Source organism: Cetorhinus maximus, chromosome 1, assembly GCF_964194155.1.
Source record: "Cetorhinus maximus chromosome 1, sCetMax3.hap1.1, whole genome shotgun sequence".
In the NCBI taxonomy this organism is placed as follows: Eukaryota; Metazoa; Chordata; class Chondrichthyes; order Lamniformes; family Cetorhinidae; genus Cetorhinus; species Cetorhinus maximus.
The window spans coordinates 141529790-141547889 of record NC_135879.1 but is presented as its reverse complement, the minus strand read 5'-3'; the positions used below and the strand labels follow the sequence as shown (position 1 = coordinate 141547889).

The following is an 18100-nucleotide window of genomic DNA, read 5'->3' as shown; positions in this document are numbered from 1 at the left end:
GGGAATTGGAAACAAGCCAAGCAGTGTTGCTTTTGAACACTTGTGAAAGCACTACACCCTGTTTACCGATTCTGTACATGCTGATGTGTTAGAATTTCAAAGAATCACACAATGGTTACAGCACAGACAGAGAGCATTTGGTCCGTTGTGTCTATGCTGGCTCTCTGAGGGAGCAATTCACCTAGTGCCATTCCCCCACTTTCTTCCTGTAGCCCTGCACATTCTTCCTTTTCAGAGAATAATCCAATTCCTTTTGAATTGAACCTGCTTTCACCACATTTTAGGCAGTGCATTCCACATCCTAACCCCACACTGCATGAAAAAAATTTTCCTCATATTGCCATTGCTTCTTTTGCCTTAAATCTTAAATCTGTGCCTTCTGGTTCTTGATCCTCCCACCAATGGGAACAGTTTTTCCCTATCTACTTTTTCCAGACCCCTCATGATTTTGAACACTTCTATCAAACCTCCTCTCAGCCTTCTCTTCTCCAAGGTAAACAGTCCCAACACTCTATCTATGTAATTGAAGTTCCTCATCCTGGAACCATTGTTACGATCTCAGTAGAGACCAGTAACTTTTTTTTAAAAAAGAAATCCGAAATCCTAATTATTTACTAAAAGAATGGAGTCACAAGATTCCATGTTTCAAAAACAGAAGAATGTTTATTATACAAGAGTCAAACAAAGCAAACTTAAATACTATCTTTGCTAATCATCGATACCCTACAACCAAGAATCACCATAAGTTAAACATGAATTAACAGGCAAATTATGGTTTATTTTAAACTATAAATTACACCTTCAATGGCAGATTCAACTAAGGTAGATCTTACAAATGAGCTCAGCAGCCCACACAGTTTCTAGGTAATCAAATTCAGTCTCAAAGTCTTTCAAAACTCTGTTTCCCTACAAAGAATTTCAGCTCTGATCTGTCTAGTCTGATCCCCAGCTGACAGCAGCGCACAACCAACCTGAGTTCCACAGGCACAGTCTTAACTAAAAATGGCCCAAAACTGTAGAACCTCCTCAACTTGGCCTAGATGGCATGGATACACCAATGTAACCTGCAAGTAAGAGAAACAGTTGCAGCTACTTGTTTGCAGCTTCTGCATCTGGCCTCTTCTTCAGCTTGCCTGTACCACTGGACTCATCAACTGCTTCTGTTGAGCTTGGATGGCTTTGCGTGCTTTATGTAGGCTCAACTAGTTTCAATCTCCCCAGAAGTTTTGGTTTCCAGTTTCAGTTTTCATATCCTTAGAAACTGGGAGGGTCAGTTTCCATTTTCAGTTAGGGCCTGCCTCAAAAAAAAACTTTGAAACCACAGATTTCATCATACCATTCTCATGAATCTTTTCTGCACTATCTCTAAATCCTTTCTAAAGTGTGGCATCCAGAACCGAAGGCAATAATCCAGCTGAGGCCGAAGCAGCGCTTTATACAAGTTTAACATAACCTTCTTGCTTTTACACTCTATGCCCGTATTAATAAAGCCTACGATACTGTATGCTTTATTAACCACGTTCTTAACTTGTGCTGCCACCTTCAATGATTTATGCACATATATCCCTCTCCTGCATTTTTGTGTACATATTTGCTTGACTTTGTATATTGAAGCAACCCTTTCAATAATTCTAGACATTTGTTTATCTTTTTATGTTTGGGTTTGAAATATTCACAAACAAATTTAACCTATCATTCATTCATTCCTTCATTCATACATGCATGTGCTCTGCCTGAAGGCAGGCCCTTAGCCCATTGTTTGCTGATGCATCATCCTGAACTGTTTTCTTGGCAGTTTTTTGTAAGTGGTTGTTTGCCATTGCCTTCCACACTCAGGAGCAGGGCGATGAGGAGGCAGGTCCTAACTTCACCTCAGCCAGATAGGAATCAAACCCATGCTGTTGCCATTATTCTGAATCACGTGCTAGCCACCTAGCCAACTGAGCTATAATAACAGAAAAAATATCTACAGTACAACAAATTAGAATTTTTTTTGTAATTAATTATATTAATCCAGAAATATTTTAGAATTTGAGGTAGTGTAAAATAAAATACTTGTTTTAATATTATTAAGAGAATACACAGTTTTGAAAAAAAGTCAGGTTGAATTGAATTTATAGTTGATAACAAACCACAAATTATCTCCTTTTTTTGTCTGTCTGTGCAGGATTTGATCACCAGCATCCTGAAGTGTATGAACATTGTAAGCGACTGCTGCTGCACTTGCTTATAGTAATGGCCTATAACAGTAATGTTCAAGCCATGGCCTCCATTCTCCTCAGGAACAGGGAGTTTACTGAGCCTAAGGTGCTCACTATCAAACCAACCACTCATGTAGAGTATAGTTTTACAGGTTAGTGACCTGTTGCGTATATATATCTCATCAATAGACCAGTGTTGGAGATCTTGTTGCTTCTTTTTTACTCCAGGAGATGGTGCCACTGCTTTATGAAAAATATAATTCAAGCACATTGCTAAAATTAATGTGGTCTGAAAAATATAGCAGTGTATTAAATTGCAACTACTTTGAAACTTTGCAGAAGCTAATTATATTTGATCAAGGCTAACCTATGGTACCTCAATACTTTGGGGCAATTAAATGTTCATATCTCATATTTCCAATATGTCTGATATCTTGCATAATATATTGTTTCAACTCAGCAAAGCAATTTGGAAAATAATCTATGGAGCAAAAAAGTGACCAAAATTATCAAAAATTATAACAGATCCATATTTGGAATAATTTTAGTTTCAGTAGTCTTCTATTCATGACGTGAGTGATTTGTAAAAAAAAGATGTGCTGTGTTGTTCATGGTCTTGGAGATACGAGCATGGAAGAGGGGTGCAGAGGGGTTGGCAGAAAGAGCAGGTGCTGGCTCTCAGTGGGCCCCCCCTTCCTGATGTCCACTCCCTCGATCAGCCACTGAAGTGCCTTTGATTGAGGGGCCCCCCTCCATGGAGGTGAGAAGCTGGCTACATGGTTTTAGCTGCTGTGCATGCCGCATGGTGACAGGCCCAACCGCAGTTAAGTTAATATCTATGGTGGCACGATGAAGCCCTTAAGTGGTCATTAGTTGGCCATTTAAGGGCCTCAGTAGGCGGCGAGGCAGGAAAGTCGACCAGGGGCCTTCCTGCCTGGAACTTAATTCTGGCGGAGGCAGGAAGATGGCAGGGTTCCAGTACGCCACCATCCGCCTCATTACATGCCCTTCCCACCTGCAAGCTCGCCACCAGCGAGAACAGAAGATTCCACCTGTGTTTTCATTTGGACAAATGTATGCTTTTACAACCTAATTAAAATAATGATTATTGACCCCACTGTGTCAATCAATGAGTTAGAGGATGGACAGGACCTGTGATTTAATTTACTCAAACTACAGCAAAGAGAGCTCATTAACACATGAGCTACAGCAAGCTAGTCTCCCAAGCATAATGGGATTATATCTCCTGCAAAATACAATGAGTAGAGGATAGTTACATAGTATGAATAGGCTAAATGGCAGGAGACGGAGTATGGAGGGGATAATAGTTAGATAATCTTAATGACAGAATATGACTAATGGTGTCCCACAAGAATCTATGTTGGGGCCTCTAATGTTCACTGTACTTACTAAAAACTTAAACGATGGAATAGAAAACCACAGATCCAAACTTACTGATGGCACAAAAAAAGCATTATAGGTAGTGACGATCAAAGCATAAGGTTACAGCAATATTAATGGTTTGAGTGAATGAGCAAAACTGTAACAAATGGATTATAATGTAGGAAAATGTCAAGTTATCTACATTGGAATTAAAAAGGATAGAAGATGGTACTTTCTAAATGGTGAAAGTGAGAAATAGTGGCGGGGGGGGGTCCAAAAAACTTGGTGCTCTCGATATACGGATCATTAAAATGTTGTGAACAGCTACAGAAAGTAATTATTTTATTATTCGTTCAGTGGATATGAGTGTCGCTAGCAAGGCCAGCATTTATTGCCCTAATAGCCCTTGAGAAGATGGTAGTAAGCCACCTTCATGAACCGCTATCCATGTGTTGAAAGGTGTACACACAGTGCTGCTAGGGAAGAGTTCCAGGAATTTGACTCAGTGACAGTGAAGGAATGGCGTTGTAGTTCCATATCAGGATATTGTGTGACTTGGAGGGGAAATTACAGGTGTTCCCATGCACCTGCTGCCTTTGTTCTTCCAGGTGGTAAAGGTTAAAAGTTTTGGAAATGCTGTTGAAGGAGCCTTGAGGAGTTGCTGCATTGCATCTTGTAAATAGTAAACACTACTGCTACTGTGTACTGGTGGTGGAGGGAGTGAATGAGTTACTAGCTACAGAATTCCCAGCCTCTAAACTGCTCTTGTAGCCACAATATTTATATGGCTGGTCCAGTTAAGTCTCTGGCCAATGGTAGCCCTCAGAATGTTGACGGAGGAATTTGGTGATGGTAATGCCAGTGAATGTCATGGGGAGATGGTTAGAGTCTCTCTTGGTGGAGATAGTCATTGCCTGGCACTCATGTGGTGCGAATGTTATCTGCCACTTAGCACAAGCCGAATGCTGTCCAGGTCTGTTTCAGTAGCTAAAGAGCTGCCAATGCTACTGAACATCTAGACTTTGACCTTGTATTGGAGAAAATGGTGTTGATGCAGTAGCTGAAGATGGCTGGGCCTAGGACACTACCCTGAGGAACTCTGCAGCAATGTCCTGGGGCGAGACAATTGACCTCCAACAACCACCACCAGCTTCTTTTGTGCCAGGTATGACTCCAAACAGTGTGGACGTTCTCCCTGATTTCTGTTGACTTCAATTTTGCTAGCTATCCTTGAAGCCTTGATCCAATAGTTTATTTTTATTATTCATTCACGGATGTGGGCTTTGTGGGCTGGGCCAGCATTTAATGCCCATCCCTACTTGCCCTTGAGAAGGTGGCGGTGGGCTGCCTTCTTGAACCACTGCAGTCCATCTGCTGTAGGTACTCCCATAATGCTGTTAGGAAGGGAGTTCCAGGATTTTGACCCAGCAACAGTGAAGAAACAGCAATATGTTTCCAAGTCAGGATGGTGATTGTCTTGGAGGGGAACTTTCAGGTGGTGGTGTTCCCATTTATCTGCTGCCCTTGTCTTTCTAGATGGTAGTGGCCTTGGGTTTGGAAGGTCCTGTCTAAGGAGCCTTGGTGAATTCCTACACTGCATCTTGTAGATGGTACACACTGCTGCTACTGTGCACCGATGGTGGAGGGAGTGAAAATTTGTGGATGTGGTGTCAATCAAGTGGGCTGCTTTGTCCTGGATGGTGCCAAGCTTCTTGAGTTTTGTGGGAGCTGCACTCATCCAGGCAAGTGGGGAGTATTCCATCAGACTCCTGACTTGTGCCTTGTCGATGGTGGACAGGCTTTGGGGAGCCAGGAGGTGAGCTACTTGTCGCACGAGTCCTAGCCTCTGACCTGTTCTTGTAGCCACAGTATTTATATGGCTATTCCAGTTCAGTTTCTAGTCAATGGTAACCCCCCAGGATGTTAATAGTGGGGGAATTCAATGATGGTAATGCCATTGAACATCAAGGGGCGATGGTTGGGTTCTCCCTTGTTGGAGATGGTCATTGTCTGTCACTTGTGTGGTACGAATGTTACTTGCCACTTGTCAGCCCAAGCCTGGATATTGTCCTGGTCTTGCTGCATTTGGACATGGACTGCTTTAGTATCTGAGGAGTCGTGAATGGTGCTGAACATTATGCAATCATCAGCGAACATCCCCACTCCTGACCTTATGATGGAAGGAAGGTCATTGATGAAATAGCTGAAGATGGCTAGGACACTACCCTGAGGAACTCCTGCGGTGATGTCCTGGAGCTAAGATGACTGACCTCCAACAACGACAACCATCTTCCTTTGTGCTCGATATGACTCCAACCAGTGGAGAGTTTTCCCTCTGATCCCCATTGACTCCAGTTTTGCTGGGGCTCCTTAATGCCATACTCGGTCAAATGTGGCCTTGATGTCAAGGACAGTCACTCTTCCCTCACCTCGGGAGTTCAGCTCTTTTGTCCATGTTTGAACCAAGGGTGTAATAAGGTCAGCAGCTGAGTGACCCTGGCAGAACCCAAACTGGACATCAGTGAGCAGGTTATTGCTAAGCAAGTGCCACTTGATAGCACTGTTGTTGACTGTTACTTACTAATGTTTGAGAGTAGACTGATGGGGCAATAATTGGCTGCATTGGATTTGTCTTGCATTTTGTGTACAGGAATTACCTGAGCAATTTTCCACATAGCTGGGTAGGTGCCAGTGTTGTAGCTGTACTGGAACAGCTTGGCTAGGGGTGCGGCAAGTCCTGGAGCACAAGATCTCAGCACAATTGCTGGAATATTTTTCAGGGCCCATAGCCTTGGCAGTATTCAGTGCTTTCAGCCTTTTCTTGATATCATGTGGAGTGAATTGAATTGGCTGAAGACTGGCATCGGTGATGCCTCTGGAGGAAGCCGAGATGGATCACCCGCTTGGCACTTCTGGCTGAAAATTGTAGCAAATGCTTCAGTCTTATCTTTTGCACTGATGTGCTGGGCTCCTCCTCCATTGAGAATGGAGATATTGTACTGAAGACTTGTGCTGTAGAACTTGCCGCACCTCTTGCCAAGCTGTCCCAGTACAGCAACAACACTGGCATCTATCCAGCTATGTGGAAAATTGCCCAGGTATGTCCTGTACACAGAAAGCAGGACAAATCCAACCCGACCAATTATCGCCCCATCAGTCTACACTCGATCATCAGTAAAGTGATGGAAGGGGTCATCAACAGTGCCATCAAGCAGCACTTGCTTAGCAATAACCTGCACACTGACACTCAGTTTGGGTTCCGCCATGGCCACACAATTCCCGACTTCATTGCACCCTTGGTTCAAACGTAGACAAAAGAGCTGAATGCCAGAGGTAAGGTGAAAATGATTGCCCTTGCCATCAAGGCAGCATTTGACCAAGTGTGGCATCAAGGAGCCCTAGCAAAACTGCAGTGAATAGGAATCGGGGAAAACTCTCAGCTGGGTGGAGTCGTACCTGGCACAAAGGAAGTTGGTTGTGGTTTTTGGAGGTCAATCATCTCAGTTCTAGGACATCACTGCAGGAGTTCCTCAGGGTAGTGTACTTGGCCCAACCATCTTCAACTGCTTCATCAATGACCTTCCTTCTATCATAAGGTCAGAAGTGGGGATGTTCACTGATGATTGCACAATGTTCAGCACCATTCGTGACAACTCAGATACTGTATTCATCCATATCCAAATGCAGCAAGACCTGGACAATATCCAGACTTGGGCTGACAAGTGGCAAGTAACATTTGCGCCACACACAAGTGCCAGGCAATGATCATCTCCAACAAGAGAAAATTTAACCATCACCTCTTGACATTCAATGGCATTACCATCACTGAATCCTCCACCATCGACATCCTAAGGGGGTTACCATTGACCAGAAGTTGAAGTGGACTAGCCATATAAACACTGGCTACAGGAGCAGGTTAGAGGCTAGGAATCCTCTGGTGAGTAACTCTCCTCCTGACTCCACAAAGCCTGTCCACCATCTACAATTCACAAGTCAGGATTGTAATGGAATACTTTCCACTTTCCTGGATGAGTGCAGCTCCAACAACACTTAAGATGCTGGACACCATCCAGGATAAAACAACCCACTGGCACCCCATCCACAAACATTCACTCTCTCCACCACTGGCAGCAGTGTGTACCATCTACAAGATGCACTGCAGGAACTCACCGAGGCTCCTTCGACAGCACCTTCCAAATCCACGACCGCTACCATCTAGAAGGACAAGGGCAGCAAACACATGGGAATGCCACAAGCTGGAAGTTCCCCTCCAAGCCACTCACCATCCTGACTTGGAAATATACTGCCATTCTTTCACTGTCACTGGGTCAAAATCCTGAAACTCCCTCCCTAACGGCATTGTGGCTGTACTTACACCACATGGACTGCAGTCGTTCAAGTAGGCAGCTCACCATCAGCTTCGCAAAGGCAATTAGGGATGGGCAAAAAAACGTTTTAAAATGCCACACTTGGTCAAATATTGCTTTGATGTCCAGGGCAGTCACTCACCTCTGGAATTCAGCTCTTTTGTCTATGCTTTGACCAAGGCTACAGTAAAATCTGCAGCTGAGTGGCCCTGGTGGAACCCAAACTGAGCATCGATGAGCAGGTTGTTGCTGAGTAAGTGCAGCTTAATAGCATTGTCAAGATACCTTCCACCACTTTGCTGATAACAAAAAGGCTAATGGAATGCTACCCATTATATTAAGGGCAGAAACTGTTTCCGCTAGTTGGTGAATCTCGGACAAGGGGCATAATCTAAAAATTAGAACCATGCCTTCCAGGAGTTGGAATTAAGAAACACTCATTTCTGCAAATGACATTAATACTAAATCAATTGATTTTAATTCTTAATATAACCCACAATAGAGTAAGTTATAACAAGGGTGTAGAGTTTTGGTTTCAGTTTTAGTATGCCTGAATGTGTTTACAAACCTTGCTTGGACTTTTGACCCAGCTGAGAGGCTTTTAGAAGCAGGTTGCTATGGAGAAAATTTCTGAGGGTGGAACTATGCTCTAAAAGGAAAACTGGCAGGTTTTGATTTTGTTAGGAAAATGTGTAAGAAACTGACCTGGAGGCTTCAGACTTTCTGTCTGTTTTTAACTGAAGAGCTTAGTTATGTATGTTGAGAAAGGTAAAGAGGCAGTTCTAGAGAATTGGGTAGGACCATGTAGCTTTGTAAAGAAAGAAGTCTAGCTATGGAATAAATGTGAAGGGAGTGTATATGTGTGTCTTGTGGTCATGGTGTGTGACTGTCAGCCACACCTATACTTGGACAAGGAGGTCATCTTGGTAGGAATATACCATAGAGCTGACCTGTCTAGCCAGACCCAGAGAGAAACTGCCTCCCAGAGTATGAGTATGTTTAAAAACCTATCAGAGTGAAAGCCACAGTAAAAAAGTTAAACTGGATAAATCTGTCACTTTGAGTTTAAGCTTATATTGTTTAGAATCACTATCTTATTTGCTCAGTGCACCTATTTAGTCATTATTGCTTGTGTTTGTTGTGTTCAAGTTTCTATAGTGAAGATCCCTTACTGTTTCAATTTAATCTTGGAGTTCTGCTGCTTTTTCCTTTCCCTTGCTTCTTCTACGCAATACATGTTATGAATGATTATGGTCGATCAAGCCAGATACTAATAAGTATCAGGCTTGTCCAGTATCCTAATAGCTGGGATCATAACAATCTGAGATTGTTAGCTTTTTGTTGACCAAAGGTATTAAGGGATATGGGCAAAGGTGAGTGTATGTAGTTGGGTCACAGATCAGCCATGCTCTCATTGGATGGTGTAATAGGCTTCAGGGACTAAATGACCTACTCCTCTGCCTATGTTGCTACAAATTATGTGCATAAAATCAATCCCAGTTATTTAGACCAGTGCATCCTCCTGGCATGATTAATGGAGGGATTACCCGATTATTTCCATTTTAGCCAAGACTTGTGGTGTCACTATACAAGCAGCCTTAAAATAATTGCAGCCATTTTCATTTATAAGTTTAATTTTTTTCAAATATTCTTCCAGCAGGTGGCAGTGAATTTGCACCAGATTACCAGCCATCACCAATGACCGACTCAGGACTCAGCTCAAGCTCTACCTCTTCTAGCATCAGCTTAGGAACAACCAGTGCTACCATTCCCCAGCTCACTCCCACCATTTTAAATGAAGTGGATATTTCTGCAGACCAAGATGAGAAGGTGAAAACACTCATCGAATTTATAACCACAAGGTAGGTTAATTAAAAATTGAATAACTTACTAATCAAGGTGTTTCACCTTACAGACTTGAGTGTGGTGATGCCCACAGAGCGGTTGAAGAAGAAAAGGAGAGCACATTGAGTAGCTTATCTTCCCTGTTTTTGTCAGATCATTGAAAATTTTTGGTACTTTTCCAATGTCTTAGGGAATGTGGATGTGGTACCGAGTGTCTCTGTCACATCCTTCCATGTCCACCTCCTATCTATGCATGAAGATTGGGCTATGGGGGAGTTAAGTAATTGTTCATACCATCCTCTCTCATGCAGGATGGCCTGCATGTCACCCTCCATGAAATAGCCAGCTGTCTTCATGACAGTGATAGCTGATTCAATCGTGAGGAAGGAAATTTTTGATACAATGTGGTCTTCCCACTGAGCAATTTAAGTGAATTACTGAAAAACCTTTAGGACAGTGAGGTCTCTGTGACTTACTTTACATTCTTACTCTGAAGGGGAAAAACACCTTAGGTTTTGTAGGACCCCTCCCTAACATTTTGTAGCCTTGTTGGTCGTGTTCAAATTTTGCTCAAACCACATTAACCATTTGCACTCGCTCTTGTGTTCCTGCCTAGTCAAATTAGATTCACAGGACATTTCAGCGTAAATTGACATCGAGCAAATGGCATAATTTTGAGGGTAATTTCCCGAATACAGTCCCACAGGAAATTTCACTCTGCCATGTTTAATTAGATTTACCTTACATCTTGGAAAATGAGAACTGTTTATATTTTAATACTTATAAAAACTTTATTTATCTTCACTTCTAAAAGAAAACGAGGGCCACTATGGAACCATGAAGATGTGTCTCCTAAGAATCCAAACATTAAAACTGCTGAACAGTTAACTGTGTTTTTAAAACATGTAATTTCCATATTCAAGCAGTCAAGATCAGGTAATCAGAATGCATACTCTTATTGAAAATTCTCAAATATACATTTTACAATTTGAACCCTTCAAGTTTTAACCCAACTTTTTTTTTCTGGTACTTTTGTTTCTCACTAAACTAGGTTTTCAGCTGGAGCAGCTTCTCAGTGAAGTGGCCTTGCAGACAGCACTTTCATGTTCTAACAGACATTATGCTGGAAGGTCATTCCAGATCTTCAGAGCCCTAAAACAGCCACTGACTGTAACTACACTGTCTGATGTCCTGTCGAGACTTGTTGAAACAGTTGGAGATGCAGGGGAAGAGGCTCAGGTAAAGGAGTAAATTTGTAATGAAAGTAACAAAATAATTGTGCATATTAGTTATGGAAAATGTGTTTCAATTTGCGACTGTGTCTCAATGCACAATTGTATTCATAATGTAAAAAACAAATCTGAACCAGAAGTCACAGTGGTATAGTTATCTGATTGTTGGTTAATGACAGAGTTAATTGGGGTTGACCCAGTTACATACCTACATCATTACAATTTCAAAAAATTAAATACGTCATTAAAAAAACATTTTTTTTTGATGTTTGATTTATATTAGCAATACATTTGGAGTTATTTTGAGCTGTCTCCTACATTAAGTCTTTCACGCTAGAGGAACTCAGCTTTTCTCTATGTCACGTTAGCTTATCTTAGCTAGAGTTGTGTTTGAGTTTGTACAATTGGCCTTAACTCATTTGGGGTGGGCAGGGGAGAATTGGCTGCAGTCCCTGTTCTTGACCTCTATCTGATGATCTTTCTGGAAAGTTCATTTAAGAAGAAAACATTTCTTCTCATTCATTCTGTCATCCAGTCTTGGAATAAAAATTGGCTCAACTTGCACACTTCTGTGTTTGTATTCTTAGAATTGTAAAATTTTATGTTTATGTTTCTGTTAACAGGGTTTTGTTATAGAACTGCTGCTCACTCTTGAGTCTGCCATTGACACATTAGCAGACACTATAAAGCAGTATGATCTACTTTCCGCACTTTCTCAGTAAGTACTTTTGACTTTACATGTGTTCTTTGATAATGTGATAATTGACTATTAACATGCATTTCATTTTACGTCTGTCTTTGAAGCTTATATACTTTAACCAAAGCATATATCTTTTTTATAATTAGATACATGTAACTAAACGCTATGGATGTTTGCTTCAAGCATTGTCCAACACATGCCATGCAGATAACCTGGTAAAGTGGTTTATCTGCATCCAAAAGTTAAATTGATCACTCTTAAATTATACTGGCACCCTCAGGAGCTTATAGCTTTCCCTAATTTGAAAATGTGTTATTTGTTTGCAAGCACACTGAGTGCAAGAGATGGGGTAATATGAATCTTTAAGATGCAGGAAACCTCAATGGGCTGAACAGAATATTGCAACCTGTGTGTGTCCTTTTTAATTACCCAAAGGAGCTATATTTTTGTTTTTTTTAATTTAAAAAATATTTTATCGGTCTTAAAAATAAACAAGTTTACTACTCTATTTTTTAAACATTCAATCGTAATTCAAAATGCCAACTATAATCTCCTGTTAGGATGCTTTGATATTCCAAGTAAAGGCTGATATCCAATTGCCTCACCAGGAAAGAGGAACAAGGTATTGTAATTCACTGCAGCACGATTAGAAAGGAGCGACTTTAATCCTCCTCCCACATAATTGAGTTTCCGATCACCATGTTGTTTTAGGGAAGTGCTGAATGGAGAGAGAGAGAATTATTCCAAGCATACTGTGGCTTGGCTCCTATTAACTGGCTCGGGGCAGCTGCATGGATGAAGGCCTGGATGCAGGTCACTGACCCATGGCTGCATTGGTTGCTGGCTTGAAGAGATTGTGCAAGGGGGTAAATGAGCCTAAAACAGGAAAGATGTAATCTATCATTCAAATCAACTGTCAGTAGTTTGCATATTCTTCCATTTTGACACCCCTGTGTACAAATATTTTCAGAATTCGTGATTGAATACACCGTTGCATATAATGCAGTTCCATATTTGCCAACACCATAAATTTGTAATTATAATGGGCCTTTTGATCAGAAGACAGTGTCCAAGCACATTAAGGGGAAATTAAGATTGAATCAAAGAAATTTAAGCATGGTCACAGGGATCTTTAAAGGGGGATAACAATAGTAAGATGAAATGATTTTGAAAGTGGCCCTGAACGGATTGACCTTAAATGATAATTCAGCATGTAAAATGTAGGCTAGCTGCAATATACAGTTGCGGAGAGAATTATTAAACTGGGCTGAAAGAAAATTATGGAAGGATTTGAAATAACTTTAAAGAAAATTAATTAATGTATAGAAAGCAAGTTGTCATAATCTACACTGGTTGTATTTACACATATTAAAATTTCCATATGCCTTAAACATGCAAATGATCTTTTGTATTTGTCTTCATCTTATTATAGAACACATTTAACTGATTCCTTAATGGGCACTAAGTTGGCAGCTAACAGGAAAAGCACTGGACAACTAAACCTAAGCACAAGCCCACTCAGTACCAGTGGTTTCCTAACTCATCATAGTTGTCATGCAAGAAGTAACTCCTTGCGAGCCAGTCTACTGGGAGACAGAAGATGTGACAGGCGTCGAAGTAATACACTGGATATTTTGGATGGGAGAATGAACTATGGTAACCTAGCAAGGACTCGAAGCCTATCCTCTCTTAGAGAGGGAGAAATGCCTGACCAGCAGCCAACTACTGACCCAAGTAGCCTGATGGCAACCATTTTCTGGATAGCTACAGCCCTACTAGAGTCAGATTATGAATATGAATACCTTTTGGCACTAAAACTGCTCAACAAACTGCTCACACAGTTGCCTCTGGATAAGGCAGAGAGTCGGGAGAAGATTGAAAAAGTGCAGAACAAACTGAAGTGGAACAGTTTTCCTGGCCTCCAGCAGTTATTCCTAAAGGGCTTTACCTCAGCTTCCACTCAGGAGATGACTGTTCATCTGCTGAGCAAACTAATTTCCATCTCTCGACATACACTGGTGGATCCAGCTCAGGTGGCAGGTATGTTTTTGATTTTTGTCTTCAAATTTTTTTCCCGTCATTCTTACTTTACCAGTAATTATTTCTAACAAATTCTTACTCTATTTAAAAAGGGATTTTGGAATGGTGAAGAAAGCTGTATAAAACATTCTCCTTTATGTGCTGCAAAGCCCAGGTTCAAACCAGCGCTATAACAACTAAGAACATGGAAAGTGCAGAGTTTTCCACTTGGCCAGTTTCAAAAACCACTACCCTCCCAGTGTATCCAGATGCTCAAATCTTATAAATGTGTGGACATTTGATAAAAGCTGTACAAAAAAAAAGGCCCTTGATTTTCTTAATAGAGTAACTGTAAGGACATAGAATGCCTCATCAGAAATGCTGAAGAGAACAGATCTACAGTAACTTGAAATGATAATTATTTGGGAAAAATAAACAATTGAATATGTAGGTCAGGCTTGTCTAACCTTTTCGGGTTACAATTCAGTTTTCTTCTCCCTCAAGGGGCCAATGATCAAATTTTGGTAAGATGAAGTTTCGTATAACATTAAACATGCATTTCAAAAATATCAATGCCAAAGCAATAAATTTCAAAAAGGAGTAATTAATAAAAATGCCCATTAAAATGTACCAAACAGCGCAGAACTCATTACTAAAACCCTTTTTTGCCTTTTTTGTTTAAGAAGCAGAGCTAGAGAGAGACAGACCAAGCCACAGGGTCACCAGAGAAGGGATGGGAACAAGGCCTTAGCTATGGAGCTGGGTTTAACTAAAACACTGACCTTGCATTTGCCTCTGGTGGCTCACATTCCGTGTTTGCCACGGTGGAATTCATACGAAAGCAGGGGCCAGTAGCGGGCTGCCTTTCAGCCTGATTTTCCTCCTCTCCCCATCTGCTTTGTGAATAGGTTTTTGGGGAGGGAGGACAGGGATCCTGTGTGTTTCCAACTCACTCCAAGTTCCATGTTCCTTGGTTTCATACAAAATTACCCAGAATCGCACGTACACACTCTGCCTGTCTGTGTCTGTTTCTCTCTCTCTCAGTCTCTCTCGCGCACACACACAGATTCTGTCACACACACGCGCGCACACACACACAGACTCTGTCACACACACGCACACACACAGACACACACACTGTCACACACACATGCACACACACAGACTGTCACACACAACGCGCGCGCACACAGATTCTGCCTCACGCGCGCACACACAGACTCTGCCTCATGCGCGCACACACGCAGACACTGCTTCGCGCGCGCACACAGACTCTGCCTCGCGCGTGCACACAGACTCTGCCTCGCGCGCGCACACTCTGCCTCACGCGCGCGCGCACACACACTCTGCCTCACACGCGCGCGCACACACACAGACTCTGTCACACGCACACACACTCTGCCTCACATGCGCGCGCGCACACAGACTCTGTCTCACACACACACACACACACTCTGCTTCACACGCGCGCGCACACACTCTGCTTCACACGCGCGCGCGCACTCACTCTGCCTCACACGCGCGCGCGCACACACTCTGCGAAAACGCGCGCGCGCGCACACACACACACTGCCTCACACGCGCGCGCGCACACACACTCTGCCTCACACACGCGCGCGCACACACACTGCCTCACACGCGCGCGCGCACACACACTCAGCCTCACACGCGCACGCACACACACTCGGCCTCACACGTGCGCGCACACAGACTCTGCCTCACACATGCGCGCGCACACAGACTCTGTCACACGTCCACGCACACACACACAGACTCTGTCACTCACACGCGCACACACACACAAACTCTGTCTCTCACATGCGCGCACACAGACTCTGTCACACGTGCATGCACACACACACAGACTCTGTCTCATGCACACACACGCACAAACTCTGTCTCACACATGTGCACACACACAGACCCTGCCTCACACACGCGCACACAGACTGTCACACACACGCGTGCACACACACAGACTCTGTCACACGTGCACGCACACACACACACACAGACTCTGTGTCTCGCACACACACACAGACCCTGCCTCACACGCGAGCACACAGACTCTGTCACACACGCACGTGCGCACACACAGACTCTGTCACACGTCCACGCACACGCACACAGACTCTGTCTCACACGCGCACACACACAGACTCTCTCACACACGCACACACAGACCCTACCTCACATGCGCGCGCGCACACACAGACTCTGCCTCACACGCGCACACACAGACACTGCCTCACACGCGCGCACACAGACTCTGCCTCACACACGCGCACACACACAGACTCTCACACACAGACCCTGCCTCACATGCGCGCGCGCGCACACAGTCTCTGCCTCACACGCGCGCACACAGTCTCTGCCTCACACGCGCGCGCGCAGTCTCTGCCTCACACGCGCGCACGCAGTCTCTGCCTCACACGCGCGCACGCAGTCTCTGCCTCACACGCGCGCACGCAGTCTCTGCCTCACACGCGCGCACGCAGTCTCTGCCTCACACGCGCGCACGCAGTCTCTGCCTCACACGCGCTCAGACAGTCTCTGCCTCACACGCGCGCACGCAGTCTCTGCCTCACACGCGCGCACGCAGTCTCTGCCTCACACGCGCGCACGCAGTCTCTGCCTCACACGCGCGCACGCGGGCTCTGCCTCACGCGCGCACGCAGTCTCTGCCTCACACGCGCGCACGCGGGCTCTGCCTCACACGCGCGCGCGCGCGCGGGCTCTGCCTCACACGCGCGTGCGCGGGCTCTGCCTCACGCTCACACTCACACACACAGACTCCCACACACACACACACACACAGACTCTCTCCCACACACACACACACACACAGACTCTCTCCCACACACACACACACACAGACTCTCTCCCACGTGCACACACACACACAGACTCTCACACGTGCACAAACACACACAAACTCTGTCTCACACATACGCGCGCACACAGACCGTCACACGTGCATGCGCACACACACACACTTTCCCACGCGCGTGCGCGCACACACACTGTCCCACGTATGCACACACACACAGACCCTGCCTCTCGCACGCACACGAACTCTGTCACACACACGCGTGCACACACACAGACTCTGTTACACGTCCACACACACACAGACTCTGCCTCACACGCGCGCACACACACACAGACTCTGTCTCACGCGCACACACACACAAACTCTGTCTCACACGTGCGCGCACACACAGACCCTGCCTCACACGCACGCACACACAAACTCTGTCTCTCACGTGTGTGCACACAGACTCTCTCATACGTGCACACTCACACACACACACACACTGTCTCACGCACACACACACAGACTCTGTCTCACATGTGTGCACACACAGACCCTGCCTCTCACGTGCGCGCACACACTGCCTCACGTACGCACACACACAGAGACTCTGTCTCACATGCGCACACGCACACAGACGCTGTCTTGCGCACACATACACAGACTGTCTCTCACGCACACACAGACGCTGTCTCGCACGCACACAAACAGACTCTGCCTCACACGCGCGCACACAGACTCTGTCACACACGCGTGCACACACACAGATTCTGCCTCACACATGTGCGCACACACAGATTCTGCCTCACACATGTGCGCGCGCACACAGACTCTGCCTCACACGCGTGCGCACACACACAGACTCTGCCTCGCGCGCACGCGCACAGACTCTGCCTCACGCGTGCGCGCGCGCACAGACTCTGCCTCGTGCGTGCGCGCGCGCACAGACTCTGCCTCGTGCGTGCGCGCGCGCACAGACTCTGTCTCGCGCGTGCGCGCGCACAGACTCTGCCTCGCGCGTGCGCGCGCACAGACTCTGCCGCGCGCGCGCACAGACTCTGCCTCGCGCGCACGCACGCACAGACTCTGCCTTGCATGCGCACGCACACAGACTGTCTCACGTGTGTACACACACACAGACCCTGCCTCTCACGTGCACACACACTGCATCATGCATGCACACACACACACTCTGTCACACGTGCATGCACACACACACTGCCTCACGCACGCGTGCGTACACACAGACTCTGTCTCACGTGCATACACACAGACTGTCTCACACGTGTGCGCACACACACAGACCCTGCCTCACACGCGCGCGTGCACACACACACAGACTCTGCCTCACACGCACGCACACATATAGACTCTGTCACACACGCGTGCACTCACACACACACTCTGCCTCAGATGCGCGCGCACACACAGACTCTGCCTCACGCGCGCGCACACACAGACTGTCTCACATGTGTGCGCATACACAGACTCTGTCTCACATGTGCGCACACAGACTCTGTCTCACACTGAGGAGTGCG

General features: G+C 45.0%; 1 protein-coding gene across 12 annotated transcripts in view; it reads left to right on the top strand.

Annotated features, from left to right (window-relative positions):
* fryl (furry homolog, like) overlaps positions 1–18100 on the top strand; it is a 594162-nt gene that overhangs the window by 433451 nt on the left and 142611 nt on the right. For 10 of the 12 annotated variants that reach the window (XM_078547597.1, XM_078547607.1, XM_078547572.1 and 7 more), the window contains 6 exons: positions 2168–2353; positions 9609–9813; positions 10611–10732; positions 10848–11035; positions 11652–11746; positions 13161–13768. In XM_078547597.1, the coding sequence (XP_078403723.1) occupies positions 2168–2353; positions 9609–9813; positions 10611–10732; positions 10848–11035; positions 11652–11746; positions 13161–13768 (1404 nt within the window). The remainder of the gene's footprint in view (positions 1–2167; positions 2354–9608; positions 9814–10610; positions 10733–10847; positions 11036–11651; positions 11747–13160; positions 13769–18100) is intronic. The other 2 variants (XM_078547555.1, XM_078547635.1) reach the window with 1 other exon arrangement.